The sequence below is a fragment of the Leptodactylus fuscus genome, chromosome 5, assembly GCF_031893055.1.
Source record: "Leptodactylus fuscus isolate aLepFus1 chromosome 5, aLepFus1.hap2, whole genome shotgun sequence".
NCBI lineage: Eukaryota > Metazoa > Chordata > Amphibia > Anura > Leptodactylidae > Leptodactylus > Leptodactylus fuscus.
The window spans coordinates 7,160,311-7,186,269 of NC_134269.1; the positions used below are offsets into that span (position 1 = coordinate 7,160,311).

Genomic DNA, 25,959 nt, shown 5'->3' on the forward strand with positions numbered 1-25,959 from the left:
TACAGAGGGCTCAGGAAACGGAGAAGGAGGAACAGAGAATGGCGCATGAAAAGGAAAGAATGGCGCATGAAATGCGAATGGCTGAGATAACTACGCGGAATTATAATCAAACGTCGACCCCCAGCCCAACAGTGAGAGAACCACCATATGTCTCCCATAAACACTTCAAGACCTTTGATGAAGCGGCTGGGGATGTTGATGGATATTTTCAGGACTTTGAACACCAGTGCCGCCTGATGAAAGTCCCAGAGAAGGATTGGGTCCGGTATCTGGTGGGGCACCTACGAGATGGGGCTGCGGAAGCTCTCAGAGCCATGGACCCTAGTGATCAGCGGGACTATGAGGCCATTAAAAGAGCGGTGCAGAAGTATTATGCAGTCACTCCAGAGACCTACCGAGTTCAGTTCCGCTCTTTGTCTTACAATGGGGGAAGCTCCTTCCACATGTTCGCCCACAAGTTGAAGCAAGCATGCAAGCGCTGGCTAGAAGGAGAGGGGGCTGTCACAGTCGATAAGGTCCTCCAAGTCATACTTAAGGAACAGTTCTTTTCCCAGTGACCCGCTGAGATCCGTGAGTGGGTGCTGGAACGGAACCCAGCCACAGTTGAGCAAGCTGCTTCCCTTGCAGATGAGGGCCTGACCATCAAGCCGCAGTGGAAGAGGTTGTTTGCAGAGGAGCGGAAAACTACCACAGTCCGCCAGACACCCTTCATCCAGCCACCCACCTTTCGTGCCCGGCCTCAGGATTACAATTCCCCCTCTACCCCTGCCCCAGCCCATCGGCCTCCAGCTATGAACAACCCTGTCCCTAGACAACGACCTACTGGAAGAATGCTAGAGCGCAGATGTTTTGGGTGCGGGCGGCCTGGACATTTGCAAGCTAGTTGCCCTGTTAACATGGGGGCACGGGCCACCGTGGCATCCCGGCCTATTCACTACCTGGGAACCACCCCTAGGACAGAAAGTTTGGCCCCATTTCCAGATGACTCCATGAATGACCCATCTGTTCCACCTCCAGGGGTCTATGGGATTCAGCCCTGTGCCACACATCCCGCAAACCTTCAGCGGAAGCACTTGCAGGAGGTCCTACTGGATGGCCGAACAGTTATTGGATTCCGGGACTCGGGAGCTTTCCTAACGGTAGCGGACCCCCGAGTGGTTCGACCCGAGGCCCTAGAGGAGGGCCCTGGCCTTTCTATCGAGTTGGCAGGAGGTACTCGGAGACGTATTCCTAAAGCTACCGTGGAACTCGACTATGGTTATGGACCAAAACGATGCACAATTGGTGTGATGAGCGGGCTGCCGGCCGATGTTCTGTTAGGCAACGATGTTGGAAATCTACAGTGCCACTTTGTGGGAGCAGTGACCCGAAGCCAAGCTCAGAGAGACGCCAACATGGATCGACCGGATTTCCTGCCAGATGCCAGCCCTTCAACCCTACAACTTTACCATTCAGTACCGCCGAGGGAACCAACACCAGAACGCGGATGGGTTATCTCGGCAGGAGGACATATGAGCTATAGAGACTGATGTGCATTCCCCAATTTACCTGTGTAGGCCAATTGTGTCATGCACATGTTTTGAGAGGGGGAGGGGTTGTCACAGGATGGTTAGAGTCTATACTATAGGCCATGTGTAATAAATATTTCATGTGGAATGTATTCTCTAACCTGTTATATACATCAATGTGTAGTTGGCTGATTAGGGTCTAGTGTGTTAGCACATTGTATGCAAATACCTCTAACTAGTGAGGACCAGTGAGGACAATGGGTGGAGATAAAAACATGAACATCTGTCAAATTCACCATTTACGTAGAGGATACCACAACGTTAGTATGTTTCATCTTGGCTGAAAATCCTCTTGTGAGGAACTCCTAAGGGGAACCATTAGTAACTAGAACATGCACTGCTATCTTGTCAGATCTGAGATCATGAATCAATATTTTTATACTTTTATATTATACATGTTGTGTGTTACAAATACTAATTTTTCCTTGCTACTAAAGAAATCAGCTTTGGAACAAAGAGTGTATCTAAGATGGCGCCGACTCCCCGGTTTGCTGAATTCCTTAGATTGTAACCAAGACTACAACCTGCTATGCGTCAAGATCAAGAGCCAATCAGAAGTGTGCAGTTCTGGGACGTCAGAAGAATTTCATGTTATATTATGCATTAACCCTTTCCTTTCCTGTATAACTATGTGTGACGTGAAATAAAGTCAGTTCAGTGCTAGCCGAGGCAATGATATGGCATGAGCTAAAGTTCTGAAGCCGATTGAGTCTGATTCATTTCTTAAAGCGACGGTGCACACATGCTAATACTGATTTGACCTGGCTGATTGACCCGTGCTGTCGATTACGACCCTGACAATCTAATATCTTCATTTTATACAATTCATTTCATTTTAGATATTTTCTGCTTAAATATTCACAATTTCTAGAAGAAACAATTCTTGGATTTTGATCAAGATATTAATGATGTGTGAGGAGAACCAGACACAAGTCACTCAGATACGTCTTCTTGGATTCCGAGGTCTACACAAATACAAACCTCTTCTATTCATTGTGTTCCTCTTGACTTACATATTTATACTGGCCGGAAACCTTCTCATCATCCTATTAGTGACCACTATTGACCACCTGAAGACCCCAATGTTCTACTTTCTGAAACATTTATCCACAGCCGATGTCTTACTCACCACCACCATTGTCCCCGTGATGTTGGGCATAATATTTCTTGATGAGGGTATCTTACTCTTTTGGGGTTGTATAATGCAACTGTTTTTGTTCGGCATATTTGGTTTCATTCAATGTTTGCTCATTGCCGTCATGTCTTATGATCGATATTTGGCCATTTGCCATCCATTACGTTATTCTTCACTGATGAGTCCAGATCTTTGCCTTCTGCTTGTTGTCGGTTCGTGGTTTATTGTCATTGTGTTAACATTAAGTGAGTTTTTTGTTGTCATCCAGTTTAACTTCTGTGGCTTGAATTCCATTGACCACTTCTTCTGTGACCTTGGACCAGTTATAGAATTGACCACGTCAGACATTTCTATTTTCTTATGGCAAGACTTTGTTCTCTGCATCTTGATCATTTTTTGCCCGTTTGCTTTTATCATTGTGACCTACTGTTGTATTTTCTTCGCCATCCTTAAAATTTCTTTGGCTTATGGTAAAAGAAAAGTCTTCTCCACTTGTAGCTCCCACCTGACCACAGTCTGCATATATTATGGAACCCTGATCACAGTATACATAGGTCGATCTGATGAGAGCACATCTTATATTGATAAATACAGATCCCTGTTGTACATAGTAGTGACCCCATTGTTGAATCCCATTATCTACAGCCTGAGGAACAACGAGATGAAGAGAGCTATGCAGAAAATGATGAGTCGGGTCTATCAAAAGGATTGAGAAGACAAAATATTTGAGTCATATGAAGACCACACTGAATGGTTATTCACTTTTGTATTAAGGGTCACATGGCTTATGAGACCTGGACTTCTACCATTTAGTTTATATTATGTAGACATTCATCTAATTGTTGTAGGGGATAATAGTTTACAGCTGCTGTTCAAGGTTTGGACTGGAGGGTTTTATAGCCACATAATGGTACAATTCCAGATGATTATATATAATTTTAGAATGAACTGTAGACAGGTGTGAAGTCCCATAAACTTCTAGTCATCTGGTGAGCCATGGACACAGAGGAAGTTTTTGGAACTTTCATTAGGGCTTCTCATGACTATAGACCATATCCATATTGTCTACATCTGATTCATCCCAAGTAATACATTGTTCTATCAATCTTTTTTTTTTTTTTTCTTTAACAGGTGAGGCCATTGAAATACAATAAATAGTACAAATTATGGGGTGTCTCCATAGTACTCCATGAACTGTCCAAAGAAGAGGACTATTAATGTATGGAGGCACTGGGTGGGAGGAATGCCTAAGAAATGGAGGGAGGTATGCCTAAGAAATGGAGGGAGGTAGTCCTAAGAAATGGAGGGAGAAATGACTGAGCAATGGAGGGAGGTATGCCTAAGAAATGGAGGGAGGAATGACTAAGCAATGGAGGGAGGTATGCCTAAGCAATGGAGGGAGGTAGTCCTAAGAAATGGAGGGAGGAATGCCTGAGCAATGGAGGGAGGAATGCCTGAGCAATGGAGGGAGGTATGCCTAAGAAATGGAGGGAGGTATGCCTAAGCAATGGAGGAAGGTAGTCCTAAGAAATGGAGGGAGGAATGCCTAAGAAATGGAGGGAGGAATGCCTAAGAAATGGAGGGAGGTATGCCTAGGCAATGGAGGGAGGTATGCCTAAGAAATGGAGGGAGGTATGCCTAGGCAATGGAGGGAGGTATGCCTAAGCAATGGAGGGAGGTATGCCTGAGCAATGGTATTCCTAAAGCTACCGTGGAACTCGACTATGGTTATGGACCAAAACGATGCACAATTGGTGTGATGAGCGGGCTGCCGGCCGATGTTCTGTTAGGCAACGATGTTGGAAATCTACAGTGCCACTTTGTGGGAGCAGTGACCCGAAGCCAAGCTCAGAGAGACGCCAACATGGATCGACCGGATTTCCTGCCAGATGCCAGCCCTTCAACCCTACAACTTTACCATTCAGTACCGCCGAGGGAACCAACACCAGAACGCGGATGGGTTATCCCGGCAGGAGGACATATGAGCTATAGAGACTGATGTGCATTCCCCAATTTACCTGTGTAGGCCAATTGTGTCATGCACATGTTTTGAGAGGGGGAGGGGTTGTCACAGGATGGTTAGAGTCTATACTATAGGCCATGTGTAATAAATATGTGGAATGTATTCTCTAACCTGTTATATACATCAATGTGTAGTTGGCTGATTAGGGTCTAGTGTGTTAGCACATTGTATGCAAATACCTCTAACTAGTGAGGACCAGTGAGGACAATGGGTGGAGATAATCTGCTCAGTGTCTCCAAAAAGATGTTGGACGGTGCATTGTCCATAGTAGACAGGGAGTCTGCTCTCCTTGGTATAGGTGAGGGGGGGAAGGATCTGTGACTCAGCCCTTCCCACCCACAGATATAGGTGTAACAGTCTTAGTATATAGTTGTAGCTAGCAGTTAGTATGTGTTAGCCGGCCTGTGCACAGCTCTGCAGAGAGCCAGGATTTAGTTACAGGACCAAGGAACCAAAGTTATCATTGGATTGTGACTTCTGTGGACTTATTGTTATTACGGTTGATGTGACCGCCGCCGGCTACTAACTTTGTGGATTACAATAAATTGCTGTTGTCTCCCGACCTCTTGCGTCCGTGTTGATTCAAAAGACCATCCGGAGGAAGACGTATACCTTTGCACCGTGACATAGTCCTAAGAAATGGAGGGAGGAATGCCTGAGCAAAGGAGGGAGGTATGCCTAAGAAATGGAGGGAGGTATGCCTAAGCAATGGAGGGAGGTAGTCCTAAGAAATGGAGGGAGGAATGCCTGAGCAATGGAGGGAGGAATGCCTGAGCAATGGAGGGAGGTATGCCTAAGAAATGGAGGAAGGTATGCCTAAGCAATGGAGGAAGGTAGTCCTAAGAAATGGAGGGAGGAATGCCTAAGAAATGGAGGGAGGAATGCCTAAGCAATGGAGGGAGGTATGCCTAAGCAATGGAGGGAGGTAGTCCTAAGAAATGGAGGGAGGAATGCCTGAGCAATGGAGGGAGGAAAGCCTGAGCAATGGAGGGAGGTATGCCTAAGAAATGGAGGGAGGTATGCCTAAGCAATGGAGGGAGTAATGCCTAAGCAATGGAGGGAGGAGTGCCTAAGCAATGGAGGGAGGAATGCCAAAGCAATGGAGGGAGGAATGCCTAAGCAATGGAGGGAGGAATGCCTGAGCAATGGAGGGAGGAATGCCTGAGCAATGGAGGGAGGTATGCCTAAGAAATGGAGGGAGGTATGCCTAAGCAATGGAGGGAGTAATGCCTAAGCAATGGAGGGAGTAATGCCTAAGCAATGGATGGAGGTATGCCTAAGAAATGGAGGGAGGAATGCCTAAGAAATGGAGGGAGGAATGCCTAAGCAATGGAGGGAGGTATGCCTAAGCAATGGAGGGAGGTATGTCTAAGAAATGGAGGGAGGTATGCCTAAGAAATGGAGGGAGGTATGCCTAAGAAATGGAGGGAGGTATGCCTAAGAAATGGAGGGGGGAGTGCCTAAGAAATGGAGGGAGGAATGCCTGAGCAATGGAGGGAGGAATGCCTGAGCAAAGGAGGGAGGTATGCCTAAGAAATGGAGGGAGGTATGCCTAAGAAATGGAGGGAGGAATGCCTAAGAAATGGAGGGAGGTATGCCTAAGAAATGGAGGGAGGTATGCCTAAGCAATGGAGGGAGGTTGTCCTAAGAAATGGAGGGAGGAATGCCTGACCAATGGAGGGAGCAATGCCTGAGCAATGGAGGGAGGAATGCCTAAGAAATGGGGGGAGGTATGCCTAAGTAATGGAGGGAGGTAGTCCTAAGAAATGGAGGGAGGAATGACTGAGCAATGGAGGGAGGTATGCCTAAGAAATGGAGGGAGGAATGCCTGAGCAATGGAGGGAGGTATGCCTAAGAAATGGAGGGAGGAATGCCTAAGCAATGGAGGGAGGTATGCCTAAGCAATGGAGGGAGGTAGTCCTAAGAAATGGAGGGAGGAATGCCTGAGCAATGGAGGGAGGAATGCCTGAGCAATGGAGGGAGGAATGCCTAAGAAATGGAGGGAGGTATGCCTAAGCAATGGAGGGAGGTATGCCTAAGCAATGGATGGAGGTATGCCTAAGCAATGGAGGGAGGTAGTCCTAAGACATGGAGGGAGGTATGCCTAAGCAATGGAGGGAGTTAGTCCTAAGACATGGAGGGAGGAATGACTGAGCAATGGAGGGAGGTATGCCTAAGAAATGGAGGGAGGAATGCCTAAGCAATGGAGGGAGGTATGCCTAAGCAATGGAGGGAGGTATGCCTAAGCAATGGAGGGAGGTATGCCTAAGCTATGGAGGGAGGTAGTCCTAAGAATTGGAGGGAGGAATGCCTGAGCAATGGAGGGAGTAATGCCTGAGCAATGGAGGGAGGAATGCCTAAGAAATGGAGGGAGGTATGCCTACGCAATGGAGGGAGGAATGCCTAAGCAATGGAGGGAGGTATGCCTAAGCAATGGAGGGAGGTAGTCCTAGGAAATGGAGGGAGGAATGACTGAGCAATGGAGGGAGGTATGCCTAAGAAATGGAGGGAGGAATGCCTAAGCAATGGAGGGAGGTATGCCTAAGCAATGGAGGGAGGTAGTCCTAAGAAATGGAGGGAGGAATGCCTGAGTAATGGAGGGAGGAATGCCTGAGCAATGGAGGGAGGAATGCCTAAGAAATGGAGGGAGGTATGCCTAAGCAATGGAGGGAGGTATGCCTAAGCAATGGAGGGAGGTATGCCTAAGAAATGGAGGGAGGAATTCCTAAGCAATGGAGGGAGGTATGCCTAAGCAATGGAGGGAGGTAGTCCTAAGAAATGGAGGGAGGAATGCCTGAGTAATGGAGGGAGGAATGCCTGAGCAATGGAGGGAGGAATGCCTAAGAAATGGAGGGAGGTATGCCTAAGCAATGGAGGGAGGTATGCCTAAGCAATGGATGGAGGTATGCCTAAGAAATGGAGGGAGGAATGCCTAAGCAATGGAGGGAGGTATGCCTAAGCAATGGAGGGAGGAAGTCCTAAGAAATGGAGGGAGGAATGACTGAGCAATGGAGGGAGGTATGCCTAAGCAATGGAGGGAGGTATGCCTAAGCAATGGAGGGAGGTAGTCCTAAGAATTGGAGGAAGGAATGCCTGAGCAATGGAGGGATGAATGCCTGAGCAATGGAGGGAGGAATGCCTGAGCAATGGAGGGAGGAAGTCCTAAGAAATGGAGGGAGGAATGACTGAGCAATGGAGGGAGGTATGCCTAAGCAATGGAGGGAGGTAAGCCTAAGCAATGGAGGGAGGAATGCCTAAGAAATGGAGGGAGGTATGCCTAAGCAATGGAGGGAGGTATGCCTAAGCAATGGAGGGAGGTATGCCTAAGCAATGGAGGGAGGTATGCCTAAGAAATGGAGGGAGGTATGCCTAAGCAATGGAGGGAGGAATGCCTAAGAAATGGAGGGAGGTACGCCTAAGCAATGGAGGGAGGTATGCCTAAGCAATGGAGGGAGGTATGCCTAAGAAGTGGAGGGAGGAATGCCTGAGCAATGGAGGGAGGAATGCCTGAGCAATGGAGGGAGGTAGTCCTAAGAAATGGAGGAAGGAATGCCTGAGCAATGGAGGGAGGTAGTCCTAAGAAATGGAGGGAGGTATGCCCAAGCAATGGAGGGAGTAATGCCTAAGCAATGGAGGGAGGAATGCCAAAGCAATGGAGGGAGGAATGCCTAAGCAATGGAGGGAGGTATGCCTGAGCAATGGAGGGAGGAATGCCTAAGAAATGGAGGGAGGTATGCCTAAGCAATGGAGGGAGGAATGCCTAAGAAATGGAGGGAGGTACGACTAAGCAATGGAGGGAGGTATGCCTAAGCAATGGAGGGACGAATGCCTAAGAAATGGAGGGAGGTATGCCTGAGAATGGAGGAAGGAATGCCTAAGAAATGGAGGGAGGTATGCCTAAGCAATGGAGGGACGAATGCCTAAGAAATGGAGGGAGGTATGCCTAAGCAATGGAGGGAGTAATGCATAAGAAATGGAGGGAGGTATGCCTAAGCAATGGAGGGAGGTATGCCTAAGCAATGGAGGGAGGTATGCCTAAGAAATGGAGGGAGGTATGCCTAAGAAATGGAGGTAGGAATGCCTAAGCAATGGGGGGAGGTATGCCTAAGCAATGGAGGGAGGTATGCCTAAGAAATGGAGGGAGGTATGCCTAAGCAATGGAGGGAGGTATGCCTAAGCAATGGAGGGAGGAAGTCCTAAGAAATGGAGGGAGGAATGACTGAGCAATGGAGGGAGGTATGCCTAAGCAATGGAGGGAGGTATGCCTAAGCAATGGAGGGAGGTATGCCTAAGAAATGGAGGGAGGTATGCATAAGAAATGGAGGTAGGAATGCCTAAGCAATGGAGGGAGGTATGCCTAAGCAATGGAGGGAGGTAGTCCTAAGAATTGGAGGAAGGAATGCCTGAGCAATGGAGGGAGGAATGCCTGAGCAATGGAGGGAGGTATGCCTAAGAAATGGAGGGAGGTATGCCTAAGCAATGGAGGGAGTAATGCCTAAGCAATGGAGGGAGGAGTGCCTAAGCAATGGAGGGAGGAATGCCAAAGCAATGGAGGGAGGAATGCCTAAGCAATGGAGGGAGGAATGCCTGAGCAATGGAGGGAGGAATGCCTAAGAAATGGAGGGAGGTATGCCTAAGCAATGGAGGGAGTAATGCCTAAGCAATGGAGGGAGTAATGCCTAAGCAATGGAGGGAGGTATGCCTAAGAAATGGAGGGAGGAATGCCTGAGCAATGGAAGGAGGAATGCCTGAGCAATGGAGGGAGGTATGCCTAAGAAATGGAGGGAGGTATGCCTAAGCAATGGAGGGAGTAATGCCTAAGCAATGGAGGGAGGAATGCCTAAGCAGTGGAGGGAGGTATGCCTAAGAAATGGAGGGAGGAATGCCTAAGAAATGGAGGGAGGAATGCCTAAGCAATGGAGGGAGGTATGCCTAAGCAATGGAGGGAGGTATGCCTAAGAAATGGAGGGAGAAATGCCTAAGAAATGGAGGGAGGAATGCCTAAGCAATGGAGGGAGGTATGCCTGAGCAATAGAGGGAGGTATGCCTAAGAAATGGAGGGAGGTATGCCTAAGAAATGGAGGGAGGTATGCCTAAGAAATGGAGGGAGGTATGCCTAAGAAATGGAGGGGGGAGTGCCTAAGAAATGGAGGGAGGAATGCCTGAGCAATGGAGGGAGGAATGCCTGAGCAAAGGAGGGAGGTATGCCTAAGAAATGGAGGGAGGTATGCCTAAGAAATGGAGGGAGGTATGCCTAAGTAATGGAGGGAGGTAGTCCTAAGAAATGGAGGGAGGAATGACTGAGCAATGGAGGGAGGTATGCCTAAGAAATGGAGGGAGGAATGCCTAAGCAATGGAGGGAGGTATGCCTAAGCAATGGAGGGAGGTAGTCCTAAGAAATGGAGGGAGGAATGCCTGAGCAATGGAGGGAGGAATGCCTGAGCAATGGAGGGAGGAATGCCTAAGAAATGGAGGGAGGTATGCCTAAGCAATGGAGGGAGGTATGCCTAAGCAATGGATGGAGGTATGCCTAAGAAATGGAGGGAGGAATGCCTAAGCAATGGAGGGAGTAATGCCTAAGCAATGGAGGGAGTAATGCCTAAGCAATGGAGGGAGGTATGCCTAAGAAATGGAGGGAGGAATGCCTGAGCAATGGAGGGAGGAATGCCTGAGCAATGGAGGGAGGTATGCCTAAGAAATGGAGGGAGGTATGCCTAAGCAATGGAGGGAGTAATGCCTAAGCAATGGAGGGAGTAATGCCTATGCAATGGAGGGAGTAATGCCTAAGCAATGGAGGGAGGTATGCCTAAGAAATGGAGGGAGGAATGCCTAAGAAATGGAGGGAGGAATGCCTAAGCAATGGAGGGAGGTATGCCTAAGCAATGGATGGAGGTATGCCTAAGAAATGGAGGGAGGAATGCCTAAGAAATGGAGGGAGGAATGCCTAAGCAATGGAGGGAGGTATGCCTAAGCAATGGAGGGAGGTATGCCTAAGAAATGGAGGGAGGTATGCCTAAGAAATGGAGGGAGGTTGTCCTAAGAAATGGAGGGAGGAATGCCTGACCAATGGAGGGAGCAATGCCTGAGCAATGGAGGGAGGAATGCCTAAGAAATGGAGGGAGGTATGCCTAAGTAATGGAGGGAGGTAGTCCTAAGAAATGGAGGAAGGAATGACTGAGCAATGGAGGGAGGAATGTCTAAGAAATGGAGGGAGGTATGCCTAAGCAATGGAGGGAGGTATGCCTAAGCAATGGATGGAGGTATGCCTAAGAAATGGAGGGAGGAATGCCTAAGCAATGGAGGGAGGTATGCCTAAGCAATGGAGGGAGGTAGTCCTAAGACATGGAGGGAGGTATGCCTAAGCAATGGAGGGAGTTAGTCCTAAGACATGGAGGGAGGAATGACTGAGCAATGGAGGGAGGTATGCCTAAGCAATGGAGAAAGGTATGCCTAAGCAATGGAGGGAGGTATGCCTAAGCAATGGAGGGAGGTAGTCCTAAGAATTGGAGGGAGGAATGCCTGAGCAATGGAGGGAGTAATGCCTGAGCAATGGAGGGAGGAATGCCTAAGAAATGGAGGGAGGTATGCCTACGCAATGGAGGGAGGAATGCCTAAGCAATGGAGGGAGGTATGCCTAAGCAATGGAGGGAGGTAGTCCTAGGAAATGGAGGGAGGAATGACTGAGCAATGGAGGGAGGTATGCCTAAGAAATGGAGGGAGGAATGCCTAAGCAATGGAGGGAGGTATGCCTAAGCAATGGATGGAGGTAGTCCTAAGAAATTGAGGGAGGAATGCCTGAGCAATGGAGGGAGGAATGCCTGAGCAATGGAGGGAGGAATGCCTAAGAAATGGAGGTAGGAATGCCTAAGCAATGGAGGGAGGTATGCCTAAGCAATGAATGGAGGTATGCCTAAGAAATGGAGGGAGGAATGCCTAAGCAATGGAGGGAGGTATGCCTAAGCAATGGAGGGAGGAAGTCCTAAGAAATGGAGGGAGGAATGCCTAAGCAATGGAGGGAGGTATGCCTAAGCAATGGAGGGAGGTAGTCCTATGAATTGGAGGAAGGAATGCCTGAGCAATGGAGGGAGGAATGCCTGAGCAATGGAGGGAGGAATGCCTGAGCAATGGAGGGAGGAAGTCCTAAGAAATGGAGGGAGGAATGACTGAGCAATGGAGGGAGGTATGCCTAAGCAATGGAGGGAGGTATGCCTAAGCAATGGAGGGAGGTATGCCTAAGAAATGGAGGGAGGTATGCCTAAGAAATGGAGGTAGGAATGCCTAAGCAATGGAGGGAGGTATGCCTAAGAAATGGAGGGAGGAATGCCTGAGCAATGGAGGGAGGTATGCCTAAGAAATGGAGGGAGGTATGCCCAAGCAATGGAGGGAGTAATGCCTAAGCAATGGAGGGAGTAATGCCTAAGCAATGGAGGGAGGTATGCCTAAGAAATGGAGGGAGGTATGCCCAAGCAATGGAGGGAGTAATGCCTAAGCAATGGAGGGAGTAATGCCTAAGCAATGGAGGGAGGTATGCCTAAGAAATGGAGGGAGGAATGCCTAAGAAATGGAGGGAGGAATGCCTAAGCAATGGAGGGAGGTATGCCTAAGCAATGGAGGGAGGTATGCCTAAGAAATGTAGGGAGGAATGCCTAAGAAATGGAGGGAGGAATGCCTAAGCAATGGAGGGAGGTATGCCTAAGCAATGGAGGGAGGTATGCCTAAGAAATGGAGGGAGGTATGCCTAAGAAATGGAGGGAGGTATGCCTAAGAAATGGAGGGAGGTATGCCCAAGCAATGGAGGGAGTAATGCCTAAGCAATGGAGGGAGTAATGCCTAAGCAATGGAGGGAGGTATGCCTAAGAAATGGAGGGAGGAATGCCTAAGAAATGGAGGGAGGTATGCCTAAGAAATGGAGGGAGGAATGCCTAAGCAATGGAGGGAGATATGCCTAAGCAATGGAGGGAGGTATGCCTAAGCAATGGAGGGAGGTTTTCCTAAGAAATGGAGGGAGGAATGCCTGACCAATGGAGGGAGCAATGCCTGAGCAATGGAGGGAGGAATGCCTAAGAAATGGTGGGAGGTATGCCTAAGTAATGGAGGGAGGTAGTCCTAAGAAATGGAGGGAGGTATGCCTAAGAAATGGAGGGAGGAATGCCTAAGCAATGGAGGGAGGTTTTCCTAAGAAATGGAGGGAGGAATGCCTGACCAATGGAGGAAGCAATGCCTGAGCAATGGAGGGAGGAATGCCTGAGCAATGGAGGGAGGAATGCCTAAGAAATGGAGGGAGGTATGCCTAAGCAATGGAGGGAGGTATGCCTAAGCAATGGATGGAGGTATGCCTAAGAAATGGAGGGAGGAATGCCTAAGCAATGGAGGGAGGAATGACTGAGCAATGGAGGGAGTTAGTCCTAAGACATGGAGGTAGGAATGACTGAGCAATGGAGGGAGGTATGCCTAAGAAATGGAGGGAGGAATGCCTAAGCAATGGAGGGAGGTATGCCTAAGCAATGGAGGGAGGTATGCCTAAGCAATGGAGGGAGGTAGTCCTAAGTAATAGAGGGAGGAATGCCTGAGCAATGGAGGGAGGAATGCCTGAGCAATGGAGGGAGGAATGCCTAAGAAATGGAGGGAGGTATGCCTAAGCAATGGATGGAGGTATGCCTAAGAAATGGAGGGAGGAATGCCTAAGCAATGGAGGGAGGTATGCTTAAGCAATGGAGGGAGGAAGTCCTAAGAAATGGAGGGAGGAATGACTGAGCAATGGAGGGAGGTATGCCTAAGCAATGGAGGGAGGTATGCCTAAGCAATGGAGGGAGGTAGTCCTAAGAATTGGAGGAAGGAATGCCTGAGCAATGGAGGGAGGAATGCCTGAGCAATGGAGGGAGGAATGCCTGAGCAATGGAGGGAGGAAGTCCTAAGAAATGGAGGGAGGAATGACTGAGCAATGGAGGGAGGTATGCCTAAGCAATGGAGGGAGGTATGCCTAAGCAATGGAGGGAGGTATGCCTAAGAAATGGAGGGAGGTATGCCTAAGAAATGGAGGTAGGAATGCCTAAGCAATGGAGGGAGGTATGCCTAAGCAATGGAGGGAGGTAGTCCTAAGAAATGGAGGGAGGAATGCCTGAGCAATGGAGGGAGGTAGTCCTAAGAAATGGAGGAAGGAATGCCTGAGCAATGGAGGGAGGTAGTCCTAAGAAATGGAGGGAGGTATGCCCAAGCAATAGAGGGAGTAATGCCTAAGCAATGGAGGGAGGAATGCCAAAGCAATGGAGGGAGGAATGCCTAAGCAATGGAGGGAGGTATGCCTGAGCAATGGAGGGAGGAATGCCTAAGAAATGGAGGGAGGTATGCCTAAGCAATGGAGGGAGGAATGCCTAAGAAATGGAGGGAGGTATGCCTAAGCAATGGAGGGAGTAATGCCTAAGCAATGGAGGGAGGTATGCCTGAGAATGGAGGGAGGAATGCCTAAGAAATGGAGGGAGGTATGCCTAAGCAATGGAGGGACGAATGCCTAAGAAATGGAGGGAGGTATGCCTAAGCAATGGAGGGAGGTATGCCTAAGCAATGGAGGGAGGTATGCCTAAGAAATGGAGGGAGGTATGCCTAAGAAATGGAGGTAGGAATGCCTAAGCAATGGAGGGAGGTATGCCTAAGCAATGGAGGGAGGTATGCCTAAGAAATGGAGGGAGGTAGTCCTAAGAAATGGAGGGAGGAATGACTGAGCAATGGAGGGAGGTATGCCTAAGCAATGGAGGGAGGTATGCCTAAGCAATGGAGGGAGGTATGCCTAAGAAATGGAGGGAGTTATGCCTAAGAAATGGAGGGAGGTATGCCTGAGCAATGGAGGGAGGAATGCCTAAGAAATGGAGGGAGGTATGCCTAAGCAATGGAGGGAGGAATGCCTAAGAAATGGAGGGAGGTATGCCTAAGCAATGGAGGGAGGTATGCCTAAGCAATGGAGGGAGGTAGTCCTAAGAAATGGAGGGAGGAATGCCTGAGCAATGGAGGGAGGAATGCCTGAGCAATGGAGGGAGGTAGTCCTAAGAAATGGAGGGAGGAATGCCTGTGCAATGGAGGGAGGTAGTCCTAAGAAATGGAGGGAGGTATGCCTAAGCAATGGAGGGAGCAATGCCTAAGCAATGGAGGGAGGTAGTCCTAAGAAATGGAGGGAGGTATGCCTAAGCAATGGAGGGAGGTATGCCTAAGCAATGGAGGGAGGTATGCCTAAGCAATGGAGGGAGGTATGCCTAAGAAATGGAGGGAGGTATGCATAAGAAATGGAGGGAGGTATGCCTAAGCAATGGAGGGAGGTATGCCTAAGCAATGGAGGGAGGTATGCCTAAGAAATGGAGGGAGGTATGCATAAGAAATGGAGGTAGGAATGCCTAAGCAATGGAGGGAGGTATGCCTAAGCAATGGAGGGAGGTAGTCCTAAGAATTGGAGGAAGGAATGCCTGAGCAATGGAGGGAGGAATGCCTGAGCAATGGAGGGAGGAATGCCTGAGCAAAGGAGTGAGGTATGCCTAAGAAATGGAGGGAGGAATGCCTAAGAAATGGAGGGAGGTATGCCTAAGCAATGGAGGGAGGTATGCCTAAGCAATGGAGGGAGGTATGCCTAAGCAATGGAGGGAGGTAGTCCTAAGAAATGGAGGGAGGAATGCCTGAGTAATGGAGGGAGGAATGCCTGAGCAATGGAGGGAGGTAGTCCTAAGAATTGGAGGTAGGAATGCCTGAGCAATGGAGGGAGGTAGTCCTAAGAAATGGAGGGAGGTATGCCTAAGCAATGGAGGGAGTAATGCCTAAGCAATGGAGGGAGGAATGCCTAAGAAATGGAGGGAGGTAGTCCTAAGACATGGAGGGAGGTATGCCTAAGCAATGGAGGGAGTTAGTCCTAAGACATGGAGGGAGGAATGACTGAGCAATGGAGGGAGGTATGCCTAAGAAATAGAGGGAGGAATGCCTAAGCAATGGAGGGAGGTATGCCTAAGCAATGGAGGGAGGTATGCCTAAGCAATGGAGGGAGGTATGCCTAAGCAATGGAGGGAGGTAGTCCTAAGAAATGGAGGGAGGTATGCCTACGCAATGGAGGGAGGTAGTCCTAAGAAATGGAGGGAGGAATGCCTGAGCAATGGAGGGAGGAATGCCTAAGAAATGGAGGGAGGTATGCCTAAGCAATGGAGGGAGGTATGCCTAAGAAATGGAGGGAGGAATGCCTAAGAAATGGAGGGAGGTATGCCTAAGCAATGGAGGGAGGTATGCCTAAGCAATGGAGGGAGGTATGCCTAAGCAATGGAGGGAGGTAATCCTAAGAAATGGAGGGAGGAATGCCTGAGCAATGGAGGGAGGAATGCCTGAGCAATGGAGGGAGGTTGTCCTAAGAAATGGAGGAAGGAATGCCTGAGCAATGGAGGGAGGTAGTCCTAAGAAATGGAGGGAGGTATGCCCAAGCAATGGAGGGAGTAATGCCTAAGCAATGGAGGGAGGAATGCCAAAGCAATGGAGGGAGGAATGCCTAAGCAATGGAGGGAGGTATGCCTGAGCAATGGAGGGAGGAATGCCTAAGAAATGGAGGGAGGTATGCCTAAGCAATGGAGGGAGTAATGCCTAAGCAATGGAGGGAGGTATGCCTGAGAATGGAGGGAGGAATGCCTAAGAAATGGAAAGAGGTATGCCTAAGCAATGGAGGGACGAATGCCTAAGAAATGGAGGGAGGTATGCCTAAGCAATGGAGGGAGTAATGCATAAGAAATGGAGGGAGGTATGCCTAAGCAATGGAGGGAGGTATGCCTAAGCAATGGAGGGAGGTATGCCTAAGAAATGGAGGGAGGTATGCCTAAGAAATGGAGGTAGGAATGCCTAAGCAATGGAGGAAGGTATGCCTAAGCAATGGAGGGAGGTATGCCTAAGAAATGGAGGGAGGTAGTTCTAAGAAATGGAGGGAGGAATGACTGAGCAATGGAGGGAGGTATGCCTAAGCAATGGAGGGAGGTATGCCTAAGCAATGGAGGGAGGTATGCCTAAGCAATGGAGGGAGGTAGTCCTAAGAAATGGAGGGAGGAATGCCTGAGCAATGGAGGGAGGAATGCCTGAGCAATGGAGGGAGGTAGTCCTAAGAAATGGAGGGAGGAATGCCTGAGCAATGGAGGGAGGTAGTCCTAAGAAATGGAGGGAGGTATGCCTAAGCAATGGAGGGAGTAATGCCTAAGCAATGGAGGGAGGTATGCCTAAGCAATGGAGGGAGGTACGCCTAAGCAATGGAGGGAGGAATGCCTAAGCAATGGAGGGAGGTATGCCTAAGCAATGGAGGGACGAATGCCTAAGAAATGGAGGGAGGTATGCCTAAGCAATGGAGGGAGTAATGCATAAGAAATGGAGGGAGTAATGCCTAAGCAATGGAGGGAGGTATGCCTAAGCAATGGAGGGAGGTATGCCTAAGCAATGGAGGGAGGTAGTCCTAAGAAATGGAGGGAGGAATGCCTGAGCAATGGAGGGAGGATTGCCTGAGCAAAGGAGGGAGGTAGGCCTAAGAAATGGAGGGAGGTACGCCTAAGAAATGGAGGGAGGAATGCCTGAGCAATGGAGGGAGGAATGCCTGAGCAAAGGAGGGAGGTATGCCTAAGAATTGGAGGGAGGTATGCCTAAGAAATGGAGGGAGGAATGCCTAAGCAATGGAGGGAGATATGCCTAAGCAATAAAGGGAGGTATGCCTAAGCAATGGAGGGAGGTAGTCATAAGAAATGGAGGGAGGAATGACTGAGCAATGGAGGGAGGTATGCCTAAGAAATGGAGGGAGGAATGCCTAAGCAATGGAGGGAGGTAGTCCTAAGAAATGGAGGGAGGAATGCCTGAGCAATGGAGGGAGGAATGCCTGAGCAATGGAGGGAGGAATGCCTAAGAAATGGAGGGAGGTATGCCTACGCAATGGAGGGAGGAATGCCTAAGCAATGGAGGGAGGAATGCCTAAGCAATGGAGGGAGGTACGCCTAAGAAATGGAGGGAGGAATGCCTAAGCAATGGAGGGAGGTATGCCTAAGCAATGGAGGGAGGAATGCCTAAGCAATGGAGGGAGGAATGCCTAAGCAATGGAGGGAGGAATGCCTAAGCAATGGAGGGAGGTATGCCTAAGCAATGGAGGGAGGTATGCCTAAGCAATGGAGGGAGGAATGCCTAAGCAATGGAGGGAGGAATGCCTGAGCAAAGGAGGGAGGAATGCCTGAGCAATGGAGGGAGGAATGCCTGAGCAAAGAAGGGAGGTATGCCTAAGAAATGGAGGGAGGTATGCCAAAGAAATGGAGGGAGGAATGCCTAAGCAATGGAGGGAGGTATGCCTAAGCAATGGAGGGAGGTATGCCTAAGCAATGGAGGGAGGTATGCCTAAGCAATGGAGGGAGGTATGCCTAAGCAATGGAGGGAGGTATGCCTAAGAAATGGAGGGAGAAATGCCTAAGCAATGGAGGGAGGTATGCCTAAGCAATGGAGGGAGGTATGCCTAAGCAATGGAGGGAGGTAGTCCTAAGAAATGGAGGGAGGAATGCCTGAGCAATGGAGGGAGGAATGCCTGAGCAATGGAGGGAGGAATGCCTAAGAAATGGAGGGAGGTATGCCTAAGAAATGGAGGGAGGAATGCCTAAGCAATGAAGGGAGGTATGCCTAAGCATCGGAGTGAGATAGTCCTAAGAAATGGAGGGAGGAATGCCTAAGCAATGGAGGGAGGAATGCCTGAGCAATGGAGGGAGGTATGCCTAAGAAATGGAGGGAGGTATGCCTAAGAAATGGAGGGAGGAATGCCTAAGCAATGGAGGGAGGAATGCCTGAGCAATGGAGGAAGGAATGCCTAAGCAATGGAGGGAGGTATGCCTGAGCAATGGAGGGAGGAATGCCTAAGAAATAGAGGGAGGTATGCCTAAGAAATAGAGGGAGGTATGCCTAAGAAATGGAGGGAGGTATGCCTAAGCAATGGAGGGAGGTATGCCTAAGCAATGGAGGGAGGAATGCCTGAGCAATGGAGGGAGGTATGTCTATGCAATGGAGTGAGGAATGCCTAAGAAATGGAGGGAGGTATCCCTGAGCAATGGAGGGAGGAATGCCTAAGAAATGGAGGGAGGAATGCCTAAGAAATGGAGGGATATATATAGGGACCAGGAAGAAGGACCGCGCTTTACCAGATAGCAAGAAAACCAATTTATTAAAATTCAGCAAACACGTTTCGGGCATATGTCGCACTTCTTCAAGAGCAAAGGAACTTGGTGGTTCAGATGTGCTCCATGTCTCGGCCTGCCTTTGATGTACCATGGACCGGTGAAGGCTGCAGCTCGCCCCATCCTCCTCTCTTCCTGCTGCCAGAGCCGCAAACACTTCCTGCTATGATCAATGCAACAAGGAGTCTGCCATTAAGAAATGGAGGGAGGTATGCCTAAGCAATGGAGGGAGGAACGCCTAAGCAATGGAGGGAAAAATGCCTAAGAAATGGAGGGAGGTATGCCTAAGCAATGGAGGGAGGTATGCCTAAGAAATGGAGGGCGGAATGCCTAAGAAATGGAGGGAGGTATGCCTAAGAAATACTTTAATTACTTTAATTTACTATAATTACATAATATATGTAATATTTTTTATCGGAACCTACCCATACTGTTGCAAGACCATTTCAAATAAAATCTTAGAGAATGGAGTTCAATGTATTACAAGAAGAGGACATATTCGGGGGGACATTCTGTCCCCTAGTTTTTTTTTTTTTGTCTGAAACAACCCTTCTTTATCTAAAACTTGGTTGGACATAAAGGGATTTCATAAGTGTGGCCATAAACGGTCTAATACGTGTAATTTTCCTAAGAAAACTAAAACTTTCTATGATGTAGATCACAGACACACTTATTCCATAAGTAAATTTGTAAATTGTAATAGCCACCATGTGATCTATGTCATTGAATGCTCCGTTTGCAGTTTGTTGTATGTAGGCTGCACAATTCGGAATGTAAAAATCAGAATCTCAGAACATATATCAGTACTCAAAAAAAAATCACACAAATACATCCAATGCGTCTAAACATTTTTTTCATGTACATCAAGGCAACACTGAGTCATTAATTTTCTATGTGATAGAACAAGTTTTAAAACCTAATAGAGGAGGTAATTGGAAGAAAAAATGACTCCTTAGGGAAGCCTATTGGATTGTGCGATTGGGTTCTAGGTTCCCCAAAGGTCTTCTTTGTCCGATCATGTGATGTATCACATGATCTGGTGTTATATCTTTCGGGATAACATTGTTTGTTCCGATCATGTGATTCAACGTCATGTGACTTCCACATAGTATATGTATTCCGTGTTAGTGACGTGGTTTTGGCCAACTTGCCTTATTGATTTATCTGATAAGAATACTTTAATATGTAGATTTGTAACAAATAATGATGGGCTTTCATTCACTGCTAAATAGATTCTCCTGAGCCTTCACATTGGCATTTGGTTTCTAGGAACAGAACAAAGATTTATATGTCGGATATGTAATGTGTTGAATTTATATTATGTTTTGGTATGAAATGTTTCTTAAAATAATGTCACAAGGAATGAGATGTATCTATAATATTTATGTTATAAGTATGTGTATTTTATGAAAATACATGTTATATGCGGTTGATGTGTATATTGAGATCGAGGATCTACCTTCATATTTATCCTTAGGGGTTAACTTTTTATGGGTGGGGTTAGCAATTAAGGATTTTGTTTTTAAGTCGAACTTCACAAAGCATTAGGTATGCCATGAGGAAGGAACGTCAGTTCCGAAACACGTAGCCACAGCTTCAATGTGTTGGTATTTCCTCGATCCAATCTGACTACCATGATGTGATTCTTCTTTTAACAGAGAAATAAAGGCTAAGTTTTATTCTATTCCTCGGTTTGACGCTGGATTTTCTTGAACAGTTCACATTAGCGCTTGCCTCCCGTCTGGAATGAGTCCGCAGGAAGACTGTAAGCACTGTGCAGTTAAAGTGCACGGACACCATAGACTCTAATGGGGTCCGTTTGCTTTAACTGCACAGCACTCCTCCTAAACACTCTCCTCCTGGGGGCCACACGGTGGCTCAGTGGTTAGCACTGCAGCATTGCAGCGCTGGAGTCCTGGTGTTCAAATCCCACCAAGGGCAAAAAACCATCTGCAAGGAGTTTGTATGTTCTCCCCGTGTTTGCATGGATTTCCATCCCATATTCCAAAGACATACTGATAGGGAAAAATGTACATTGTGAGCTCTATGTGGGGCTCACAATCTACATTAAAAAAAAAAAAAAAAAAACACTCTACTCGTGGACTTGGTGACTCTCCTTTAGTTGAATAGTGGTTTCCTCTGAAACAAGCATTTTTTTTCCCATAGACTGTAATGGGATTCGATATTCAATCGAGTAGTTGAATATTGAGGTTCTACTCGATCATCTCTACTGGGCAGTACTGTAAGTGACCGCCTACTTCACCCCAAGTGTGAGAAGGAGCTATCGGAGGTCCTTCCTCCCATGGTCAGGCTTTATAATCTACATCAGACCAAGTGAAGAGAGAGAGAGCTAAATGAAGGATCATTTCAAGCTCTTTCTTTCTTTCTTTCTTTCTTTCTTTCTTTCTTTCTTTCTTTCTTTCTTTCTTTCTTTCTTTCTTTTTTTTTTTTTTTTCTTTTCCCAGCATTTTTCTCAGCCTACATGTGTCTTCTCCTGTAATATATTACTGTTGTCAGGATCTGGGCTTGCTAGGTGCAGCGGCATAGACACACAAGTCCAGTTTCTTTAGTCCAAAAACAAAGGTAGAGTTTTATTTTAACTCAAAAAAGGGAGTGTAGCAACAAAAGGAAACAATACAAAAATAAATCCCTGCCCGGCTCCAACTAAACATAGAATAGGTGACCTCACCTAGAATAACAGAAAACAAAAGCCAGTAGAATCAGGACACAGCTCCAAAAATATGACCTCTCTTTCGCTCTCCAGCCAAGCTCTGCCCCCAGTCTGCTGCTGGAGCTGACTTCTTAAGCCTCCTTGACGAGGAGACTCTCTGCAGCTGAGTCGCTGCCGGAACATCCCCAAAGTGTGGATTGGAGGGGGGTGTAATGACAGGTCCCACTACCAACCTACCTGCCATTCCTAAAAATCCAGCCCAGTACTGAGCATTTACCAAAATGATGAAAGTTGTCTGCTGAGAACAAACATTCCTGGAGTTTTCTCATCTCACCCACCTGAGTAGTCTGGGTGAGATGTGCACCCCCTCAATTACCTGACCAGCCATCGGCTTAAACTGTGTATTATCATGTATCTGTATTACTATGCTACTGTAACACACTGAAATTTCCCCAAGGTGGGACTATTAATGGATTATCTTATCTTATCTTAAATTTAGAAACTGCAAGGAGTCAATGAAAGAAAAAATAAATTGTGTTATCATCTTCATATGTGGCAGAAAAGGAAAGTTGTGAAAGACCAAGAGAAGCGGTTACTGGGAGAAAGTGTGAGGCAGCTGGGGAGACAGGGGTGTCAATAGGGATGTTAAAGTCACATATGATTGAGGTAGGAATTTCACAGGATAGAAAGAGGGGAAGCAAAATGATCCTGAAATTGGTAGGGTGAGGAAGGTAAATGGTAGATAACGCCTACGCGTTAGGAGAGTGGGCAGAAAAGTCTGATGGCATGGATTTCAAATGAGGGGAAGATGATTGAAGGTATCGAGGGAATGATCTGAAAAGTGCACTGTGGTGATAAAAGTATGCCTACCCCTCCAGCCTATCTGTTGTCAGGCCTAGACATTTTGTGAGAAATGTAGGCCACCATGAGCAGCAGGGGAGGCCGTATCAGACTGTTGGATCCAGGTTTCAATAAGGGAAAGCAGGTTTAGAGATTTACTGAGGAATAAATGATGAATATATTCTAGTTTGCTACACACTGAGCAGGCGTTCCAGAGAGAACAGGTATATGGAACAAGAGAAAGATAATAATAAGAGAACATGGTGACTATTGATGAGGTTAGTAGGAGTTCTATGTGTGCCGGAAGAGGAAAAGTTAGAGAAAGAAGAAGGGCCAGGGTCAGGAGAAATATCCCCAGCATCTAGTAAAAGCATTGGAAATGTTTCCCCCATAAAAATGATGGATAAACTTATTTATTTAAACACAAGGTTGCAACATAACAAAATATGAAAAACATGAAAGAGTCTATAGACTTTTACAATCTATTGTAGAATATTAGGACATAACAGGCATCTTCTAATGAGAAAATTAACGATCAATTAATGTAACCTCCAGTCTCACCTGTTTACTTGTTTCACTTGTTTATGATCATTACTTCCGGATCCTTTGGGGATTTTCCACCTTTATCTAACACTATAAAAACATCAACAACTGTGACATTCACCATTTACTGTACGTACAGGAAGCCACGACGCCTGTATGTCTTATCTCCACTTAACATGGCCTAAAATCCTCTCGAGAACCTCCTCTAAGAGGAACCATTCGTAAGTAGAATCTACTGCACAATGTAATATTATTTCCATGTGATACATTTCAGGTCCTTATTGATACATTTTTGCTTAAGTAGTCTCAATCTATAAGAGAAGAACAATTTCTGGATCATCCTCAAGATTCTAAAGATGTGCGAGGAGAATCAGACACAAGTCACTCAGATACGTCTTCTTGGATTCCGAGGTCTGAACAAATTTAAAATTCTTCTATTCATCGTGTTCCTCTTGACTTACATATTTATACTGGCCGGAAACCTTCTGATCATCCTATTAGTGACCACTATTGACCACCTGAAGACCCCAATGTTCTACTTTCTGAAACATTTATCCACAGCTGATGTCTTACAAACCACCATCGTTGTCCCCGTGATGCTGGACATAGTATTTGTCCATGAGGGCATTTTACCCTTGTGGGGTTGTATGATGCAATTGTTTTTGTTTGGTATATTTGAATTTGTTCAATGTTTCCTCCTTGCCGTCATGTCCTACGATCGATATTTGGCCATTTGCCATCCATTACGTTATTCTTCACTGATGGCTCCAGATCTTTGTCTCCAGCTTGTTGTCTGGTCGTGGCTTCTAATCTTTTTCATGGTTATCAGTGAGTCAGTTGTTGTCATCCAATTTAACTACTGTGGCTTTAATTCCATTGACCACTTCTTCTGTGACGTTAGACCAGTAGTGGATTTGGCCACGTCAGACATTTCTGTGTTCATTTGGCTAGACTTTGTTCTTTGCGTAATCGTTATTTTTCTGCCATTTGCTTTTATTATTCTGACCTACTGTTGTATTTTCTTCTCCATCCTTAAAATTTCTTCGGCTTATGGTAAAAGAAAAGCCTTCTCCACTTGTAGCTCCCACCTGACCACTGTTTGTATCTATTATGGAACCCTAATGACAGTATATATGGTCCCAACTGATGAGAGCACATCTTATATCGGTAAATACAGATCCCTGTTGTACATTATTGTCACCCCATTGATGAATCCCATTATCTACAGCCTGAGGAACAAAGAGATGAAGAGAGCTATGCAGAAAATGATGAGTTGCATCTGTCACAATGGATGGAGAAGATGAAACATTTGACTTATATTATTTGGCTAAATCATGTGGACAGTCTTCTGTTTATTGTAAGGGTTAAAAATGTAGAACGGCGTTTCAAGGTTTGGACAAAATTTTATGTTAGATTTTACAGTATATAATATAAGCTGGGTACACAGACCCTAAGATTACAGAACATACCTGCAGACGTGTGAGAAAGTAGTAAGTAACAAACAACTATAGAGTATCATTCTAAGCACCTAGTTTAAAAAAAAATTGGTAAGCTCCATTGGGGAAGTCTCATCTATCTCGTATCCTGGGATAAAGAGTTAATTTGTAGTGGAACATTAAAGAACATGGAAAGAACCAATTGATGGACTTGTGTCCAATAGGTTTTTGGCCCAGGACCATAATCCATTATATAAATCCATAAGTTATGTTGTTGACAGTTCGGACAATGTATCCGCTTATCAGGTTTGGTGGGGCTTGGGGAATATCAAAAGCTAAGAACGCTTTCTACATGATTCTATAATGGATATAGAATCTCTGAGTATGCTTTAGCTTCTGGTTCTATTACCTGCATCCGTTACATTAAACTGCTTGTACCATTAGCAAAAAGAGTATTAGGATGACTAGTGGGCCACTGACCTTGTAGTTTGGCATGTATCAATATCTCATAGATCGTAAGCTCTTGTGAGCAGGGCCCTCAGTCCTATTATGTGAATTGATTATTTCTGTGTAATGGATCTTTATTTCTGGACTTGAACCCTACACATTGTACATTGCTGCAGAATATGTTGGCTCTATATAAATAAAATATGCATTAAAAATCAGTCTACTAGATGGGTGGTCTTCGCAAAGAACATGGTTGACTGTGGAAAACTGAAAATCCATCACAGAATGTGTGGTTTGGGTAAGGGGGAGGTCTCTATTATGAAAATTGAATTAAGCTTGATATAGTAATCATATAGGAATGTCTATGAGCCTATATATAAGCTATAAGTGTATGGGGTCATTATTGTGCATAACGGAAGAAGTTAAGGAATGTGCTGAGTGGTGTTTGGTGGGTGCAAAAATGAAGACAATAACATCCCGCCTTGTAGATCATTAGGTCATGGCCCAGGTTTGAACTGATAGGTTTTATATATCATAACTATCTTCTTGGGTATTTAATAGGGTTGAGCGATCGGGATCGGCTGGAAAATGATCAGAAAACAGATTTTGAAATCTCAACATCAGCTCAACCCTAAAAGTGACTTTTCCCATACAGAAGCATTGACTAGGGTTTAAAAATCGCGATCGGAAAAGATCGGATTCCGATCGGCGATTGAGCAAATTTCACGATCGGGATCGGCTGGAAAATCTCAAGATCTGCTCAATCCTAATAGTATGAACATTATTGATAATTAAATTCTCCTAATATTTGGGTCCTTCGAGCTCAAATTCTACATCTCCTCAAATATTTGGCCAAAATTGGTGCATCGGGGACCATGTAAGTATACTTTGGTTCTCAACCTAAAAGACTTGGCTGCATTGCCGTAAAAAGATGCCGGTCCAACAGGATCCAGATGGAGTGACGAATTCTGAATAGTCTGAGGAGAATTGGACACCAGGTCACCGGAATTCAGGTAGGATAAAGTAAATGATGAATGAGTGAAGAATGAATGGAAGAATTCCTTATAGAGTGTAAGATGTCTGAAATAACCTATGGGACTG

General features: G+C 46.5%; 2 protein-coding genes across 2 annotated transcripts; both read left to right on the forward strand.

Annotated features, from left to right (window-relative positions):
• Window positions 1–2,473: 2,473 nt before the first annotated feature.
• Window positions 2,474–3,415, forward strand: LOC142202473 (olfactory receptor 5G9-like). The gene has a single exon (XM_075272602.1). It carries the CDS (start codon window positions 2,474–2,476, stop codon window positions 3,413–3,415), a length of 942 nt encoding a protein of 313 aa, XP_075128703.1.
• A 19,916-nt stretch (window positions 3,416–23,331) lies between these two features.
• On the forward strand, window positions 23,332–24,279 carry LOC142202480 (olfactory receptor 5G9-like). The gene has a single exon (XM_075272615.1). The coding sequence runs from the start codon at window positions 23,332–23,334 to the stop codon at window positions 24,277–24,279; it is 948 nt and encodes a 315-aa protein (XP_075128716.1).
• The last annotated feature ends 1,680 nt before the right edge of the window (window positions 24,280–25,959 follow it).